The sequence below is a fragment of the Gallinula chloropus genome, assembly GCF_964237585.1.
Source record: "Gallinula chloropus genome assembly, chromosome: 5".
Lineage (NCBI taxonomy): Eukaryota > Metazoa > Chordata > Aves > Gruiformes > Rallidae > Gallinula > Gallinula chloropus.
Genome location: NC_140090.1, coordinates 78949818 through 78970258, shown reverse-complemented (window position 1 = coordinate 78970258; position 20441 = coordinate 78949818). Strand labels below are relative to the sequence as shown.

At 44.2% G+C, this 20441-nt stretch overlaps 1 protein-coding gene across 2 annotated transcripts in view; it reads left to right on the top strand.

The window, feature by feature from the left end:
* Window positions 1–20441, top strand: part of ADAM12 (ADAM metallopeptidase domain 12) — a gene marked incomplete at its 3' end in the record, with an annotated part of 190540 nt that overhangs the window by 99837 nt on the left and 70262 nt on the right. For both annotated transcript variants that reach the window (XM_084264940.1, XM_084264939.1), the window contains exons 4-5: window positions 9878–9956; window positions 13745–13821. In XM_084264940.1, the coding sequence (XP_084121066.1) occupies window positions 9878–9956; window positions 13745–13821 (156 nt within the window). The remainder of the gene's footprint in view (window positions 1–9877; window positions 9957–13744; window positions 13822–20441) is intronic.

Below are 20441 nucleotides of genomic sequence, written 5' to 3'. Positions count from 1 at the left end.
GCTATTTACATTTTGCTAGTTATATTTTAATAAGTTCTGATTTTTCATTGTGATTTCTTAAATTTTGATGTTTATACATTTTCCATGTGAAGACTAAGCTTCCTTGGATGTTTTAAATGGAATTCTGTACAAGTCTGGAAACGTTCAGATGAAAGTACAGTTAGACAATTTGATATCTGTTCAGCAGCATAATTTTACTCCACTACAAATGACTTATTTAATTGAATGAAACATTTCAAACAGACTTTGACAGCTTTCCAGCCCAGTATCTCCAAACTTACTATTTAATGAAAATATGCCAGCCTAGAAGTGTTACAGGGACTATAAAGAATTCGTTTAATGAAAAGCAGTGCTGTAGTGTTGGAAAAGAAAGCATTAAAATATTATGTCTGCCACTTGTGATATATGTACTTAGCTTCTGAAACATCTCAATGTTTTCTTAGAATTATAGAATCATAGAATGCTCTGGGTTGGAAGGGACCCCAAGGATCACAGTTACAACCCCCTGCCACAAGCAGGGCCACCAACCTCCAGGCCTGGAGCTACACAAGGTTGCCCAGTGCCCCTTGGTTGCCCAGGATTAAAGCTAAAGGAAAGAAGGTTTAAATTAGATATCAGGGGGAAGTTTTTTACAGAGAGAGTGGTGAGGGGCTGGAACAGGCTGCCCAGAGAGGGGGTGGGTGCCCCATCCCTGGGGGTGTTTAAGAACAGGCTGGATGGGGCCCTGGGCAACCTTGTGTAGCTCCAGGCCTGGAGGTTGGTGTCCCTGCCTGTGACAGGGGGTTGGAGCTCTGTGACCCTTGGGGTCCCTTCCAACCCAGACCATTCTATGATTCCCAGTATAACACATCAGCTTTTGGCACGTTGTTTCAGGGTTTCACCACCACCTCCATTATTCTCAGTTAAAACTACTTACTGTATCTCACACAGCAAAGTGTCTCTCAAGCAGTCAGCCTGAATGTGCAGAATTGTGTTTTTCCAACAAAACCCAGTTAGCCCATAAGCACTGCTGGCTCTCCCTACCCAAAACCAATTTGTGGCCAGTGTTATTCTGGAGCCTGTGCTGAAGGTGTTTGCTTTTCATGGCATGCTGCTCAGCTGAACCGATAACATGATTTCTATTATTCCACTACACAGAGAAGTTCAAGGAGGTGGTATAAAATATTCCTCACAAGGAGCTCTCCTAGGACTGTTCTGTGAGAGAGATGCTGAAAACTGTCAAATGCTGCCCTGGAATATTGGAGTTGGCTGGTGAAAACCCAAGTCAGAACACGATTGTGGTTAACGTGGGTGGGATGCTGGGAAACCAGCTCTGGATTTAACTTTTGGCATGTGAGAGATGAGCTGTTTCAGTCAAACCTCACAGCAGTGATGCCATTCCTTCTTCTGCTGGAGTTTTGCTATGTCTCCCAGCAAAGACAGAGCGAGCCTTGCTGGTATGTCTTTCATTCCCCCACACGTGCCTTGTGGGTTGCTTCTTCCCTTACGGACCATCTGAGGTGCAAGGTACCTAATGCTGTCCTGTTACAACTACCCTGAGGGTTTTGGCTAAGCTTAAGCCATTTAAAAAAAGAGAACTTGGTTTTTACCTATCTGCTTGGTGGGAAAACGTGTTGTTTATCTTCTTCCAAGGGAGAAGGTTCTTTCACCGCAGCACTGGTTGGCAGTAGTCTCTTCATTAATGTTTTGGAATTGGAATGAAAAATAAGAATTAAAAAAAAAAAAAGCTACAGTTTTGGCAAGTAAATGTTTGCTGTAAGCATTACCAGGAGTGATGGAAGCAGGGTGTGAGGCTGAAGCAGCATGGGAGGCTGGCTTGGCATGCTTGATTTCATTTCAGTCTTCTTCTATTGAAGTTTGGGGACGTGAGGTTTGTTGTTTATTTTCCAAGCAGTCAGGAAATGAGAAATCTCTCAATCGTTCAGTGATTGCCAGCTAGGGAGGGGGCATTCTCCCTTAGTTGTTTAGCTTTGCTTGCTTATTCTGTTCTTCAGTTTTCTCTATGCTGCAACCTCATGAGATGACTAGTTCTGAATACTTGTAGGCTTTAAAAGGTGTACTTGCTCCTCTTGCCTCCCTATCTACCCGTACCAGAGAGTGGCTATCAACGAGAGTGCCAGTGTTTCAACACACTGTCCAGGGACAACTCAGAGTGTGGCTCTTCCTTTTGGTGTTCCTGAAATTTTGCTCTTTGTGCCGCATACTGTTCCACTCATACCAGGGGATGGGGGTGGATTTTAAGCATGGAGTCCAGTAGAATAGGCTGCCCAGGGGGCTTGTGGAGTCTCCTTCTCTGGAGATATTCCAGACCTGTCTGAAGACCTCCCTGTGCGCCCTGTCCTAAGGAAACTGCTTTGGCAGGGGGATTGGACTTGATGATCTCTGGAGGTCCCTTACAAGCCCTACAGTTCTGTGATTCTGTGTGATTGATTCTGTGACTTGGGATTGAATGAATTTCTGCACCAAATGAAATGGGTAGAAGCAGAGAGACATATTCTTCAAAAGTAGCTTAAGATCAACTCAATTCATCTATTTACAGACTCAGTGAAATAGGCCAGAGGCTACTACCACGGAGTTAATACTGAAGCTTTGGATGCTTGGTTGATTTCCTGGCTGTTATAGTTTTGTTTTGCTCCCCTCCTTCCCTCCGAATTGTTGTGCTAATTGAGCTCTGTGAATTCAATCTCTCAGGTTCTTCGATGATGACATTGCAGTCCCTCTATGGCAGCACGCTGGAGTGTAGTAGATAGGATATTATAAAGTGGAGACGTTCAATGGGAAAATGTCCAAAAGCATTTCCAATCACTTAAGATAATTAAGAAAAGGGAAGGAAAGTGGCTTAAAGAAGATGTGGTGGTTCTGTGAAAAGAATGATGTTCGGTGTCTGAGCACAGGAAACTCATTACCCGTGCTTTGCTCATTTATTATATTGTAATGAGAAAGAAGGATTGAAAAACACCCCTGTGAATATCACCTTTGTGAATACAAGGAGGTACCTGCACTGAGACCACCATCGCAGAGAGAGAAGGCGTAACAGACTTGTTTATTCTTATGGATATCCCTGTGCAGCAATACAGCAAGTGAAGCAATAGGAACTATTGTTCAGCTGTATCCGGTTCTGGGCTCCCTGGTGTAGAAAAGGCAGGGAACTCCTAGAGAGAGTCCAGTGAGGGCTACGAAGAAAATTAAGGGCTGAAGCATCTCCTCTACGAGGAAAGGCTGAGTGAACTGGGGCTGTTCAGCCTGGAGAAAAGAAGACTGGGAGGGCATCTGATCAATGGTTATCAATATCTGAAGTGTGGGACACAGGGGGAAATGGGCAGCCTCTTCTCAGTGTCTGTGGGGACAGGACAAGGGGCGATGGGCTCAAGTTGGAGTGTAGGAAGTTCTGCACCAATATTTGGAAGAACTTCCCAGTGAGGGTGAGGGAGCCCTGGGACAGGCTGCCCAGAGGGTGTGGAGTCTCCTTCTCTGGAGAGATTCCAGCCCCATCTGGACACCGACCTGTGTGACCTGTCCTAGGGACCCTGCTTTGGCAGGGGGTTGGACCCAATGATCTCTGGAGGTCCCTTCCAACCCCTACAACTATGCGACAAGGAGGGGATTGTCCCTCTCTGTTCTGCCCTCATGAGGCCCCAGCTGGAGTCCTGTGTCCAGAGTTGGGCCCCAGTATAAGGAAGATGTGGGGCTGTTGGAGAGGGTTCAGAGGAGGCCATGAAGATGATCAGAGGGCTGGAGCAGCTCCCCTACGGAGAGAGGCTGAGGGAGCTGGGCTGGGTCAGCCTGGAGAAGAGAAGGCTGTGGGGGGACCTCACTGAAGCCTTCCAGTACCTGAAGGGAGGAGAGAAACAGGAGGGGAAGCAGCTTGTTCAAAGGATAGACAATGGCAGGACAAGGGTGATGGATTAAAGCTAAAGGAAGGAAGGTTTAGATGAGATACTAGGGGGAAGTTCTTTGCAGAGAGAGTGGTGAGGGGCTGGAACAGGCTGCCCAGAGAGAGGGTGGGTGCCCCATCCCTGGGGGTGTTCAAGGCCAGGTTGGATGGGGCCCTGGGCAACCTTGTGTAGCTCCAGGCCTGGAGGTTGGTAGCCCTGCCTGTGGCAGGGGGTTGGAGCTCTGTGATCCTTGGGGTCCCTTCCAACCCAGACCATTCTATATTGGAAACTCTTTATGGTGTTTCTACTTCAGGCCTGGGATTTTAGCTCAGTCTAATGTTCCTGCTTTATGCTACCCTGTCTCAAAGTCCTAGTTAATGCTTGATGGCAATAGGAAGATCATGCTACATCCCTGGGACTGCTGGCTGGGTTTGGGCCATGTGCCACAGAGTCCTTGCCCAAGAGAAGAAGCCCCAGTCCCTGCTTGCTCACTAGCACTAACAATCAGACAGCACTGGCAGGAGCAGGGATTTGTTATTGTAAAAACTTGGGTCTCTTCCACCAGCCTTGATTCCCTGCCAAAGCAAAGATCAAGTTGTATGCTCCATGTCATGCCAGAGCAGGGCATGGTCCTTCTGAGATGTGGAACAGTTGCCCACACACCACCCAGGATGTAGGAGAAATGCACTACAGGTTATCCAGGCATCATATTGTTTGGCTTTCAAGCAGGGCTGTTGAATATCAGTTGCTGAGTGTCTCATCAGTCTCATAGAGCAGCTTGGAAAGACTTGTAGATGCATTTTGATGGGTAGCAATGTTATTGTCTTCCTCCTTGTATCCATATTGCAGGGGGTGAACTGGAACAGGGAGGGCAGCCAAGATTTCATCCTAAAAGACAGATTGAAAAACAAGCCTGTGTGCTGTTAGAGGTTGTCTCCCAAGGCTTTTGGCTACCAGTTTCTCCTGTATCACCAAGGGAAACCCTGGTGTCTTCTCCTACTCAGATAATGCTTTTTCCTGAGTAGCACCAGCCTGCAAAGTCCAAGGGGGTTGGAACTCTCTGATCCTTGGGGTCCCTTCCAACCCAGACCAGTCTGTGATTCTCTTGTTGGGTTTTATAGTCTGATATGATATTCTTTGGCAAGTGCACAGTTAAAGGGAAATTTGATAATAATCTGTACCTATCTGAATGATGATACATGTACCAGGAAGGAAGAGCAATTGTTTCAGCTAGCCAAGGATGTGTAAGTAGGAAAACCTAGCGAAGGCTGGATATCAGGAAATGCATGGTGACAGTAACATCTGTTGGAATGCAAAGTAATCTCCCTTAGAAAGTGGTGGGCTCAGCATTGCTTCTGACACTGGGAGCTCAGTGAGACAGAACCTAATTTGATCTACAGCATACTTGGCTTCCAGGGAGGCCATCTCTATGATCCCCTGGATTTTTTTTTCCTCCTCTGACTTCTGCAGCTCTTGTCTTTCTGACTCTCCCTGGGTGATGAAATATCATTATAACCTTTTGAAATAATATATTGGTGTCTGGAGAGTGGAGAGGGATTGTCTCATTTGCAAGTGAGAGGCAGTGTGTTAAATTACCATCCCTGCCATTAAATGGGCTGAGTTAAGAATCTGATGTCTTTAAAACAGGGCATTTCCCCACACATCCCCCCAACCAATCACAGAATCTTAGGGGTTGGAAGGGACCTCCAGAGATCATCAGGTCCAACCCCCTGCCAAAGCAGGGTCCCTAGGACAGGGCACACAGGTCGGTGTCCAGACGGGGCTGGAATCTCTCCAGAGAAGGAGACTCCACACCCCCTGGGCAGCCTGTCCCAGGGCTCCCTCACCCTTACTTCACGCTGCAGGGAAGGGGGGGAGGTGGGAAGGTGAGGGTTAGGAGTTTAAATAACGTTCATCATATTCCCTGAGGCTTAGGTTAGTGGGAGCTGCTTAGCACCTGAAAATGTTTCAGCAAATCTGACAGGTGAGCTTCCTGCTGATTCGCAGGGATGAGGAAGCCTGAGCTGTGTCTGTCATAGGTCAGGAGGGATAAAACTCATCCTTCTGGGCCATCAAAGCTTCTTCTTGTTAATTTGGCTCTGGGAAATGTGAAAAAAAATCCATAGGGCTGACAAACACAGCGACTAAGTACGTAAGTGATTTAACTCAAGAACCGCGCTTTTGCAATTCTCTTCAGAGAATAAGTGACAAAGTTGTGGTGTCACTTCAGCTGATGTTTTTAAATCATATCCAGCAGTTGATGCAGTTCTCTACAGCATTTGTTTCCTCTTCAAGCAGTGCAAAAATTGATAATCATCTGGTACTGCTGAGCATTGCAGCTGACAACAGTTGAAACTCCAGACATGGTGATGAATTGCACTATGATATATTAATGTTATTTTGATCCCTGCTCTTTCAGAATTACATTGATCCAATTAGGTTAAGTAGCTTGCCATCTAAATTAATTTACTTTCCTCTATTAATCTCCCCTACTGCAGGTCACAAACAGGAATGTAAGTCAACCCATTACATTGTATATCTTTTTTTTGGGGGGGGAGGTAATTAAATTACCAACTAGATACGTATGTTTTATTCATTGTTTGGTATGTTAAACATTATTGCCATAACTGGCAAGGGAAGTTGTGGAATTGGAATGCTTGTTACACTTTGTTTTCATAGTCTTTCAAGAAATACCTTTATGTGACTTGCTGTCCCTGGGTACTGCTGCTCACATTGAGAATTCTTGTGTTTATCTGGTATTTTCACAAGGGTAGACATCCAAACTTTCATCCTGATAGGGGATTGATGACATCTACACTGGGAATTTGTTTACCTGGGATGCTTCCTCACTTTAGTAAGTAGAGCTGCCCGTGAGAGACTCAAATGAAAATTAAGCACTGATGTAAGGGAATGAGATCCTGTGGTTGGAACCTGATGACATGGTCAAGCTAGACACAAAATTCAGGGGCTTTATGTTGAGCATAATTAACTGATAAAAACCTGCCAGGCCTGCGATAGCTTCTTCATGACAGGAGATCCAGACAAGGGCTCTATACCATAAGAAAATGGGTCTGGTTCCATCACAGTCAATGTACCAGGAGATGAATTCGTGACCTATGTGTTGTGGCAGGTCAGGCTGCTGATCACAGTGCTCCCTTCTGGGATCAGAATCTGAGAATCTGTGAAATCCTTTCTCAATCTGTGCTTGAGGGTAGAATGAGCAGAAGCAGAAAGGTCACCTTTATCATTGCTGCTCTCAAACACGTTGGAAATAGCAGAGCACAAAGAGAGTATGTTGCTCAACCACTTTGCCCTTATGCTGCATCTGTTACCCTATCCCTTGCCTCTATTTGGTCTCATTAAATAAAAATCGCTCTGGTATCCTATATGAAATCTCATCTCCAGATTCTCACAGCAGAACTCTGTTAGCTTCAAGAGCTGTGGGATCTTACCTTTCGCCTTTCCAAAGATAGTGAGCGCCTGCTAAGCTCAGTACTTGGCAGTGGTTTTATATAAATACTAAAGATAATTAGGAAAGCAGGTACTCTTTGTGATAATCATAGAATCATAGACTGGTCTGGGTTGGAAGGGACCCCAAGGATCACAGAGTTCCAACCCCCCTGCCACAGGCAGGGCCACCAACCTCCAGGCCTGGAGCTACACAAGGTTGCCCAGGGCCCCATCCAACCTGGCCTTGAACACCCCCAAGGATGGAGAGAGTGGGGTACATAGCTACAGCATGCTTTGTTTCAGCTGGGCCTTCCAGAGGGTGCAGGCACAAGGAGTGAGATAAACATAGGTGTAAGTGCCATCCAAGGTGTCTGAGGTGTGCTCACGGGGCTGGTTGGTGGAATATACAGAGTATCTAAATCAGTGCTGATGCTGGGTTGAGCAGCCAAATCCTGCTCTAGGTGTGGTGCTTGGCTGAGGTGCAGAGCAGTTCCAGTACAACCCAGCAAACGCTGTAGAGAGGTTTTACATTCAGTATCTATTAATATGCTAATGCATCCCATAGGCTGGGCATCCCTGCTCCATGCCTGAGTAGTCCTTGCATTGGGGCTTTGCTGTCTCCAGTTTTTATGGTGCCATTTCCTTCAGGTTTTTTCTTTCCCTTTTTTTTAAAAATCTTGTTTCATTCAGTGGTTGGTTGGGGTTTTTTTATTCTACCTTAAGATAGAAGCTCTTAAAGATGTTTTTTTCTCTAATGTACAGTTTCTAGTGCAACCAGGTCCTGATAATGACTGCATATTAATGTGATGCAAATAAGGCAGTCATGAAAATTAGATCTGTTTTTTCATGTTCTGGTTTTAATGTTTATACAAAGTGCAAGAGATGTGCACCCAGACTGTATATTAGTTCATACTACTGCATAAGCAAGAGTGAATCATTAGCCAGCTTTAAACCAAAGAAAGGGCCCAATTTGTTCACATGAACACCTGAAGGGAGAAACACATCTTTGATGTGGAGCAGAAAATGGTGAAATATTGTGCCTAGGATTTTCAATAGTCCAAACTCTCCACTTTTTGGAGGTGACAGTGGCATTTGTCTTTGGTTTCTTGTCATCTGCTTTCACATTTCACTAGAGTGTTTGTCAAAACTCAAGCATGTTTATATTGAGGTCTGCAGCTTAATACCTATGTTAGGGGTAAATGTGAATATGTCTTCATCCTTCTGGCCTTGTTAGAAATGTTCTTTAAATAAGGAGGTGAAAAACAGATCAATATAAGACTTTATTTCCGTCTTCAAAAAGGCAGATACTATTTTCTGTATTCTGAGTTTACTATGCCCCTCTGGATATTCCCAGAAAACAGTAATTGTAAGTCATAATTTTTTATGTAAAAGCAGGAGCAAATGAGAACAAAATGTTGCAATACAGACATGATCCTTCTCTGTCTTCTGATACATCATTTCAAGTTGTTCCATTTCTGTTCATGAATATTCTTTTCAGATGATCAGAATGAATCCAGTACTCTAACTTCTGTAACGTTCTTGTAACTTTTCCTTGAGTGTCAGTGGAAGAACTTTGTCTCATTTATCAGAGCAAGACTAGTCTTTGGTTGGTCACTTGCTGTTGAATCACAGCATCACAAGGTTGGAAAAGACCTTTGAGATCGAGTCCAACCGTTCCTGTCCTGTGCTAAACCAGATCCCTGAGCACCTCATCTACCCGTCTGTTAAACACATCCAGGGTCGGTGACTCAATCCCCTCCCTGGGCAGCCTGTTCCACTTCCCAACAACCCTTTCAGTGAAGAACCTTTTTTCCTAATGTCTAATCTGACCCTGCCCTGGTGCAGCTTGAGGCCATTTCCTCTCATCCTATCACCTGTTGCTTGGGTGAAGAAACCAACCCCCACCTCTATACAACCTCCCTTCAGGTCAGTGTAGGTGATGATAAGGTCTCCCCTCAGCCTCCTCTTCTCCAGGCTGAACACCCCCAGCTCCCTCAGCTGCTCCTCAGAGGATTTGCCCTCCAGCCCCTTCCCCAGCCTGGTTGTCCTTCTCTGGACATGCTCCAGGGCCTCGATGTCCTTGTAGTGAGGGGCCCAGAACTGGACACAGCACTCGAGGTGGGGCCTCGCCAATGCCGAGTACAGGGGCACCATCACTTCCCTGGCCAAATGCAACACATTATATAATAAAATAAATAACAGAGGGATTTTTTTTTTTTTTTCCTTTTGCAAACCACATCATTGCTTAGAGCTCTTCCAATTGCCAAGATTTCAGATTAACGTAAAATCTGTTGAAAATTGCACGGCGGAGTCAATACTGAGGTGTGCTGGCATCCTCATTTGGAAGAGAAAGCAGCATAGGAACTCACAGGCTTTTCACAGTTAACAAAGGACGTGTCCATGTCCTGCCACGTCAGTATTTGGAGGTCTATTTGTCCCAGTAGTCACTGTGTCATTAGCGCTCAGCTTTGATCACTGCCTTACACGAAACCACTAAAGGACAAAGCCAAGGTGATGTGGCCTTAATATTCCATGTGCTCTGTATTTTTCAGGGGCCTATTAGCCAGCAGCTTCACAGAGACACATTATTTGAGAGACGGCACTGATGTGGTTCTCGCACGCAATTACACGGTAAGGTTGGCGTTTCGTGGGTAGATGATGTTTCATCATTAAAACCCAGAGTCCTCTCTGCCAGGCCCTGAGCCATGGGATGAAACAGCTAGATGTGTGATCTTTTCTCATTGTTGCCTTCGGTACCTTTTTGACTGCTGTGATCCTCCACGTGAATTTGTAGAGAGAGACTTTAAAAGTCAAGCTGTGGGGCTTTCACTAGGTGACTTTTAAAATCTGTGAGATGCATTCAGCTTATTGGAAATATACCCATTAGAATTTTGTAATAAATGCAGCTATTGGTGATCACTTATGGGAGAAAGTCTTGGTTTGGTTAGGAAGAAAGCCCTAAATATCTGATTTCCATAGTGCTGAAGCTCCACGTCAGAGGTTTTGAAGTCTTGGGTGCCTTTCTGCGTTGGGGAAGCCATGGCTGGGGCTTGGGAGAGTTTTCATTTGGGTTGGGTTTTCATTTTTTAAACCAGACTGTAAGACTCTTATGGGTATACTTTCACACATATATTTATATATATATACGCACATACACCTACACATGTATGCGTATACACACACACACATATCATAGAATCATAGAATGTCATGGGTTGGAAGGGACCCCAAGGGTCACATAGTTCCAACCCCCCTGCCACAGGCAGGGACACCAACCTCCAGCCCTGGAGCTACACAAGGTTGCCCAGGGCCACATCCAACCTGGCCTTGAACACCTCCACATGTGTATGTATTTATGGTTATATATAGAGAGATAACTACAGGTAATATGCTCCTCATTAAAATCAGCAGTTAAAACCTGCCTTCTATAAATAAAATGTGCTTTAAGCCAGTAATGCTTTTGTCCTCTGGCAGTATGAACGCCTTAATTAGAAACAATGCAGCAAGCGATTTTAATTACAAAGTTTGTCTTTTATCTCCCTAAGTCCTATAAAGTATTTGTTATGTTACGTTACTTATTTATTGATGCTGTCAGAAGAGGCATCGTGCTTTGAGTTCCTCTCCATAAAGGGCTTTGTTGGTATCAGGGAACAGCATTATTTCCATGCATAACATCTTACTTCTGCAAAAGCATCTTCATTATAGCCCCAGACTTCCCAATCATTTTGCAGACTTTCAGTGCTTTCTTTTTTCTTGCTGGATGCTTCTATCTCCTTCCAAATCTGCTTAGTAGAAAATAGTAATTTATTTTAGAAACAGGATGGCTGTGCAGACTCCTAAAAGGAAGTAAAAGGAAAGAAATGGAGCACGTAAGTTTTCAACAGATGAATCTATGTTAACATAAATATGTGTACAGCTAACGATAGCTAGGCAGGAAAAAATATATCAGTTTTCCTAACAGCAGTAAGTCATGATTAATACTGACAGTACACTTTGCTGCCTAAATTATTTCTTTTTTAGACCAGTGAATTCATTTTTTATTAAACACTGCAATATGGTTTAAAAGAGATAAGTCTCTGTGATATTATTCTTATGTCTCTTCTTTACTGGGGACATCAATATAGCCTGCAGTTGGAAAACCAAATCCAATTTCCCGTTGAGAAGTTGCTTAGTCAAATTCAGCTCAGAGGTCAGACCAAGGCGGCAGGTTCGTGGGGCTGTCACGTAGGGAGTTCCTCTAGCACATGAGTCAGTGCCCAATTAGTTTTCTGGTTTATAATTCATGGTTGTCAAAAGCTGGTATTTATTAAATGACCTCAAGCAAGCACAGAGTGCTGTTACAAGTGTGACAAACCAGGCACGGTAATTATTTGTTTTTAGGGGGTCGTCCATTTAATATACTAATTTACAGGAATAAGAAGAGTGGATAGGAGAAAAAAAAAGATAACAATCCTGCAGTTCAGTGGAGTTACTGAGCTAGAAATCAATTTTCTACTAGTCCAAGTGCAGGCCATGGTCTGATAAGTTTACATTTTCGGTATTGAACTTGGGCATCATACAGTGTGGGGATCTCAGAGAAGTTGTGAAATGGGCCACAACAAGGAGCTCAAAGTTAATAAAATGACAAGTTGTGTGTGGAGAGGGAAAGAAATCAGGCCCTTTGCCACAAATCGCTCTTTGATAAAGACTGCAAGAGCAGCAGCCTGTGTGGGGTGAGATAGCAGCTTGCCCTCCCTGTTTCACTGAGGACTGTGCTTAACACGGGTGGTGCTAAACCCCGGCCACCAGCCTCTTAAGAGCTCTGAACTGCACCTCTGCCTTAGACTTTAACTGACAAGAATAAACCTGCTTTATCTTTGGGTTTAGAGTGTTTCAGGGTCACTGTCAGGAGCCAGTGCCGAGGAGGAGTGTTGTCTTTTCTTCTGTCTTACCCATGTAACTGATAATACTAAAATCAAGTGAAATAGTACAAGTGTGCTGAAAACATTGACATCCATAGCAGTTGTGACTGAAGCAATCATCCCCCCAGACTTCAGTCTGTGGCTTCCTCCCTTTAACTGTGGCTTTTTCCTTGTTATTGAGCTAGTGATTCTTTATGAGTACTGATGATAAAAATATCCAAGAGTAAAATGCTATTACCCTGTTTCTGTCATTTCTGTCACCGAGGAAAGCTATTGAGGTTTGTGTATAGAAAGTTAGATGTTGCTGTTCTGGGTTCAGTTGCTCATGTTGGAAATACAAATGCTCTAAACAAGTATTTTTTCATGGTATAACCTCATTTCCCAAAAATTCATACCTGAATTCCTCCTTCTTGCCCAGCATATTCATAGCTATCGCTCTCTTTAACGGAATCAAGGTGGTCTTTAGCAGGCTGCTGTGTGACGCTCTGTAAGTGAAAGCCATGCCCCAACACTGAAAAGGTTAATTAATGCAGCTAGATGGATGGGAATGAAGCGAGCAATAAAAAGGCACAGTGAGATGACAGGTTGAAGCGTGAGTGATAACTTTCCTTGGTGCTAATAGGAGAGGAACCTTTCGCAGCAGCGTGTTCAGTTTCCAGGTGGCATTCAAAGGAGCCACGAGAGAAGAAGAGCTGGACGTGACACAACCAGCACTTTCCAGCCAGTCAACGTAATTGGGAGTGTAATATAACCTTTAGTCAACAATAAAATTAACCTTGATTCCAGACAGATATGCGTATGGGCTGAGAAAGTATCTCTGTTGTGGGTTATTAAGGAAATACAATAACCCAGCCGCAAAATGAAATTGGATTGTTGCCTCTCCAAATAGGAGACCCTCTTATTCCTGGTTGTTCTTAATAACACGCAGCCACTCGGTTGGGTAATTCAATAAAAGGTTTCCTTTCCAACCTCTTTCCCTTCCCCTTCATTTGCTCAGTGAATATTTTTTTTCAAACTGTAGGGTTGAAATTGGCTTTTTTATACTGCCTTTTTATACATCGCTACTTCCTGCAGACATACATAGATGTAAATGACCTTAAATAAAAGTGTGGGTTTATAGAAAGTAGTAAAATGTGCCAGTGGAGTTGTTCATCTGATTAATTTTATAAAACATTCCATATTATACCTTTAAATAAAATACCACAGGAAAAGGTGGTCAGTCGTGCAATTTAAACACCACTGACCCTCTTTAAAAAGCACAACACAACAAAAAAACCCAAACCAAACCCCTCTCCCATGCTTTGGAGTTTAAGAAGCACCCAAGTTCTCCCTTGGACTTCCCATTTTCCATTGGAACTGTTAAGTACGGCGAATATTTAGTGGGGCACGAAGGGTTCTCTGCCATGGCCTGAGAATGACCATGGCTTTGAAATAAAGGGGATGCAAAACCATGAGAAAACTAGAGAGCAAAGAGTCTTTCTGACTTCTGAAATATTTTCTCTTTTTTTTTGCACACAGGGTCACTGCTATTACCATGGCAATGTGCAAGGGTACCCCGACTCCTCAGTCAGTCTCAGTACCTGCTCTGGACTCAGGTGAGCCAATATTTCAGTAACATTTGAGCTCCTTAAGAAACCATCCTAGTTGAGTTTTTGGTTTGCCTTTTAATGAGTGTATCCATACCTGTTTTTCACATCTTGGTACAATCTCTCTACAAAACATTTTCCATCTAGTTGCTCTGAAACAAAAAAAAAACCCAAAACCCACAACCAACCAAAAAAGAAATAGATAATACACTTTGGAGGGTTTCCATGATGTCCCTTCTCTCTTGCTGCCTGTCCTTGTCTGTACCCTTTTACAGCAGTGCAGTGCTTGGCACATTTTTGGGCTGGCAGTGCCTGGTGACCTTCCAGTCCCCCTTGTCCTCAAAGCTGGTTCACCAAGTGATAGCAGGATGCTTTTCAGCTCCAAATTCGGGCACCGTCCCTCAGCCTCATTGTTAGGAGAGTTTGTGGGATAAAACAGGTAAATGTGGCTGAGGAGCCCTATGAATGGCGTTCACAGCAGGTATGATGCTCAGCATTAGGATTGTAGCTACTTGTTAACAGAATAGCACATCCATGTTGCTGAAAACTGAATCTCTTCTGAGTTTGAGGAAGGAACAGGCTGACAACATATAAATACACAGTGGACACAGTTCAGGAAACAATTATCTTCCTTACTTGGACAATCAGAGGCTGGTATTTACTCACAGAGCTGTTCCAAATCACAGTAATTAACTGTAAATTGGCTCTGGTGTTCTCCCTGGAAAACCCAGTTTTCCTGTCAAATTTCCAGCTGTCTCAACCTTTTCTGGGTTTGTTTAATTTATCTACAAACAGCATGAGTAGCTGGAGTCTTTTTTCCCTTGATTTTGCATTTTGTGCAATCGGGGTATTATCCAGGCTTTTCTGATGGAGCTCTGGGACAGACAGCAGCAAACATTTTGCTACTGGGACCCCTCTCCCTGCCTGAGGGACCCCTTTCCTTCCAAGGATTGGATTCCTGTGGCTCATTCCCACATGGAGAGGGGTTTTATGGGTGCTTTGGTATGTGTCTGCTGCCTTCCACAGTTTAATTAACTCCTCGCATGGATCGTGGCAGCCTGAGTTCCGCAGCCATCCCCACAGTCTGTAAAAATACAAGGCAGGGTGGTTGGTGTTTTAGTTGAAGCATTGCTGCAGGGGCTGCAGGGTGACACAGGGTCTGCACTCATGTCCTGTTCCAGAGCTACCTCAGAATGGAAGAAGACTCAAAATAAATTCATCTTCTGCACACTAAATGCCTTTTCTTCCTTCTCTAATGTGCTCCCTTTTACAGTTGTTGTACTCACAGTGTAATTTCCCAGTTTTAGGAAATCAGATGTGTCAAGTCAACAGATGCCAGCACTGACATTTTCCCCTCATCTGGCACCATCATGGATAAATCCCCCAAGTGCAAGCTGACAGTATTACACTCCTTCCCCACAGGAAAAATGTAGCAGCATCTTTTCCAGCACAAGTTCCTAAGTTTCCCTGCCGACGTGTTTTGCTCTAGCAGGAGAGCAGCTAAGGCTGTATCTCAGAATCCATGCCTGTTTAGCTGCTGTGTTCACTGCTGTGGTCAGTCAGGAGGGTGTCCATGAGGAGGGCAGTGTGTGATAAGGGTGCCTGTTGACTTACTCCACAAAACTCACTTCACAGCCTGACAGCCAACGGCGTACAACTCCCAGTCATTGCCTGTGCTTGATCTAGCGACGTCTGGTTGAAAGGTTTCATAATGCACTGTCAGCTCCTTGCACCCTCCAGGCTTTCTCATTAAAACTGGTTAGGAGTGAAGGGTCAGGGAGGGGGAAATCCCAAGTAACTGCACTGAGGTCCTGAGAGCACTAAGCACCTTCCAGAATCAGGCCCACTGGTCACTGTAGTTCTGCCAGCTGAATGTTGTTGTCGTGAATCTGGGTGATTGAACTAGTTGAAGATGTCCTTGCTCACTGAAGGTCGTTGGACTCTATGACCTTCTAAGGTCCTTTCCAACCCAAAGCATTCTCGGATTCTGTGACTTACTGCATGTGATCCAGTCTGAAATAACCTGAGGAGAAATAGGACAGTTCAAAACCACTTCATGGCTGGCTTTGCTGGCAACTTGACTGGTGTTAGACCTTAAATAATAGTTAGGGATGGGATGGTGTACTTGCCCACCGACTTGTTGGAGTGGTGATTCTTGTTTGTCCATGGCATGATAAAGACTGCAAGCTGCAGGACTAAAGATGTAAGACATGATGTGGCCATGGAGCCCTGGAGAGGACAGTCCCTGGGGCAGCCGTTTCACTTACAGCAGCCGGCGAAAGGAAAGACTGGTCTCGCTCTCAGTCTGTTCCTGGCTTCCTGACAGTCTCTAAGTGAAACGGACAAATCTCCCTGTCTCAGTTTCTCCATCTGTTAAATTCATTTCATGATTCTTACCTACCTCACGCGGCTGTTGCGTTGGGGCTAAAGTTTAAGTGCCTGAAAAACATCTAATGAAAGGAAGTGCAAGCTGTTAGCTCAGTGAAATCTCAGAGCACTAATATCCTCCCACTCCTACTAGACCTCGGTACCTCGGGCATTGTTCCACGTGTGGATAGGTAGGGACTGTGTCTTTTTCCCCCAGATTAGGAGAGTTCATTAAAAGGCATGAAACCAGTCCACAAAGAATAGGTTCCACATTTTAGCGTGCTCTGAAGCCTGAGTGCTCAGCGGTAGTCAAAGCAGTGGAAAGGATCATAGGAATTACTGAGACAGAAATAGAGGATAGAACAAAAAACCCTCATTACCACTTTATAAATCCATAGTGCACTCACATCTTGAATTCTGCATGCAGTTCTTGTTTTCCCATCCCCGTCCCCATCTCAGAAAAGGGAAGCATTATACCCTGAAAAGGTACAGAGAAGGGCAAAAATTATGATCAAAGGTATGGAACAGCTTTTATCCAAGGAGAGAAAATAGACTAGGATTTGTCACTTTTGAAAGGAGATGACGGAGAAAAGGGGTATGATGAAACGAGGTTGAATGTCATGCTAAAGAGGGGACATTTACTGAATATTTTTCATAACCCTGAAATTAGAAGACATCAAATGAAACTTTAGAGCAAAAGAAAGGAGGTTTTTATTCACTGCATAACCAAGCTGTGGCACTCCCTGTCACAGGTGGGTGTCAATGTGAAAAAGTAGCTTCAAAAAAAGATGAGACAATTTGGGAAGGGGAGCTGAGGGAGCCTCTCCCAGGCTGTCAAACCCAAAGATGTCCCTAACAATCATGCTGTCAGAGTTGGGGGTACCAACTGAGGTGTTCTTGCTATGTTCTTAAATCTTATACCTAAGTATCATCTGCTGACCAGGGCCAGAGACAAGGTGCTGAGCTGGAGCGACCTTGCTCTGAAGTACTGCAACTATCAAGCTCTTGCTTACAGTGCAGCCACGTGGCTGATGATCTGAAGTGAGTTATTAGCTTGTAAACACGATACAAGTACAATGAGCTACAGGAAGAATCAAGCTTGAAATCAGAAGTTAAGACAGGTTTGACTGGTTTATGAGGGGGTGAGATGTAGTGAGAAGTAGATTTGGCGCTCTCACACGCTCACGTATTCCAGCTATGTTACGTCCTCTCAGACATAACATTCGAGTGCCTCGCCACACATAGGATTACAATGGCATAAATAGTTGGACTGACACTGATAAGTACCTAAAATGCAGGTTAGAGGAGAATATAATCATGCCATAATCTGTATCCTGCTGGCTCCTCCGGAGGAGGAAGAGCTGGTGGTGGAGAGAAGACGGTAAATGCTGAATGCACAAAATGGGAACAATGGGTAATCAGGATTTCCAGCACTTCCATCTGGATAAGAAAGCCAATTAGACTGTCAAAGCTTGTGGGAAGGTGAAGGTATGACAAAGTCAAGTCGTTTCCTTCCTGTCCTCAGGAAATACCCTTCTGTTTATCTAGCTCGGAGGCTCTTCAAGTTTTTAGCAGATAACTTTGGCCTGTAGCCACCACACACATCTTCTGTGATAAGTTCCTATAGACTTCAGTGATTTTTTTTCTCCTATTACTTTCTCTGCAAGTGCAGATCTAGCAAATGCACACAGAAATGCAGCCTGAAGAAGAGCACGATCTCCATGGTCCAGGGGCTGGCAGGGGATGCTGACAGGGAGGACATGCAGCTACAGAGGCATCTGCAGTGACCTCTCTGTCAGGGGGGAGCCCGAGAGGTGCTCTCAGAAATGGCACAGTAGTTTAAGGATACAGATCTCCTAGGAAGCCCTTTCTGTCTAAGACACCAAAGTGCTTTTGGAAATCCCAGGAATCCCTTGGAGTTACCTAACTGCTAGATAATAAGCCCATTCACATGTACCAAAGTATTCAGTCGTGGTCCAACCTCATCAGTGACTGAAAGATGCTGTCTCCAGGATGCTAGTGATGGGGATAAGGTCCCAGAACTGAACAGACAGTCATTTTTACTGGGATTACATAGTTATGCTAGAAGAGGATGGCAACACTAGGGCCATCCATTTTATAACCAGTCTGGCTGAGCTCACTGCACCCCAGACAGAGTCAGCTGAAGAGGGGATTTAAATACAACACTCCAGACATCAACTATTTAAGAAAAGGAATGGGAGTAGGAAACCAGTGAGAAAAAAAAAGTAAAAATTAAATTCCTCATGGCTTCTCAAGCATGATTTCCCCACTGAAGGGGAGATTTCATCCAAAAAAGAAGTTAGGAGAAAATCCCAGTTGCGAAAAGCACCGCTTTGGCTGTGTGCTTTTTCTGCCTGCTTTCTGAAGAGCTTTTAGTTCATATAAACATTTCACATGGTTTGTAAATTATCTGACCATGAAACTACTGGAGGCTTTTGAGCTTAACGTTAGAAAGCATTCAGCTTCCAGGGGTTTCATAGCTTCTGTATTCTGTCTGTTCAATTGGCAAACAGCTCCTAGATCACGATCACCTCTGTGATCTGAGATGAATGTTATCTCTGTTCTTTGACAACTGTGTGCACGCTGTCCTGGACACACTGTAATCCCCCAAACATCTCTGCTACTGCTGGGACAAGTGTGATGGATGATCTGTACCTGGCTGAGCCTGCCCCTTCTCTGTCAAGTCTGTGTCTGACAGCACTTCATTAAAAACAAACAAACAAACCCCAAAACTCACCAAAACCAACAGAAAACCTAAAGTTAAAAACATTTTTATGCATTTGGTGACTTGAAGAAAACATCCTCTGAGCCTTAATGTGGTGTGCAAGTTTCTATCAAGCCACCTGTTATTGTTAAGCCATTTGCTGCACAGTGCTTCAAACACGCTCACTAAATCAGCACCGATGCCAACGTCTCTTTCCTTCCTCATTTTTCTCTGCTTTCCTTGGGCTGTCTTGTCACCCTCCCAGCTGAGCTCACATGTGACACTTTCTCTGCTAACACAATTACCGTTCCTTGCGACCCAAATGCTGAACATGAAATTGCATTATCACTTTCCATTCAAGAAACTCCCTGTTTAAATTCCAGGCATCAAATTTGCAGGCCAATATGGATTCACTCTGGACAAATGTGTCTTGAGCTGAGAAAGGATTAAGCGTGTGCTACGGTACTCCCTGGGCATGCCAACATTGTAGAGGCTGTGCTATAGAATATATTTTCAGGTTAATGAAAGGCACTGGCTGGAATAAAATGTATTTGACTAATGATGTGTCTGTGTGAGAACACCTCTACCACTGCAGCGGGATGTTAAACCAGTAATGCTATTGCTTTAACCTCCCTTTGAGATGTTGTCCGTTGTTGATTGGGGTCAGGCTTGTTATTTAATTGAATCCTGATGTGTGGTATGGTAGGATAGCAGCATAACTTGGGTCTTGTGTGATGCTCTTCATCGGTAGATAATTATTCTCTGTGGTTAGTAGAATTTGCCCCATTTTACAGGTAAGGAGCTAACGCAGAAAGAGGTGAATTGCCTGTTCCAGGCTGGCAGTGGTGGAGACAGGAGTACTTCTTTTTCTGGAGTCCAGCTCCCATTGTCTTAATTTCCCAGTCTATTAAAGGTGGCCAAACCATTTCAAAAAATCTGAAGATCACGTAGTCCATTGGAAAAATAATCCATGGATCATCTTGTTTGTTTATCCCAATAATATTAATCTGCAACTAATTAAAGCAGACTAAAGTACTTAATTATTTTTCCTCTTTTGTTTGTTTGCCTGCTTACCTGCCTGTGGATTTGTTATACAAAGTCCTGAGAAGGTAGAACTGATAAGAAAAATAAAGATGCTACACTGCTTTTAGAGATCAGTCTCTGCAGGCGTGAATGTTGAGGAGCACTGCAGTGAGTAATGGCTGTACCTCACCCTGAGCATCCTGAGAACAACACCCCAGGGCCACAAGGCTCCAATTCTGTTACCAATTCACCTAAAACTCCCCTTGAAATCACTGCCATGGCTGTGGGATCGGACCCTTTACTTTAGAAGGTGTAGCATTAATCCTAAAATCAAGGTCCTGTAGGTTTTTAGGTGGCAGACGAGCACTGTGCAGCCTTTCCCCGTGCCTGTGGGCAGAGACAGACTTTATGTATGTGGTGTGTAAACATGACAGCCCTCTGCAGTCTAATTAATTTCTCACAAACTGAAAGCATCTAAATTCCTTTCCAGCGGTAATAGAGCTTTTTATTATTA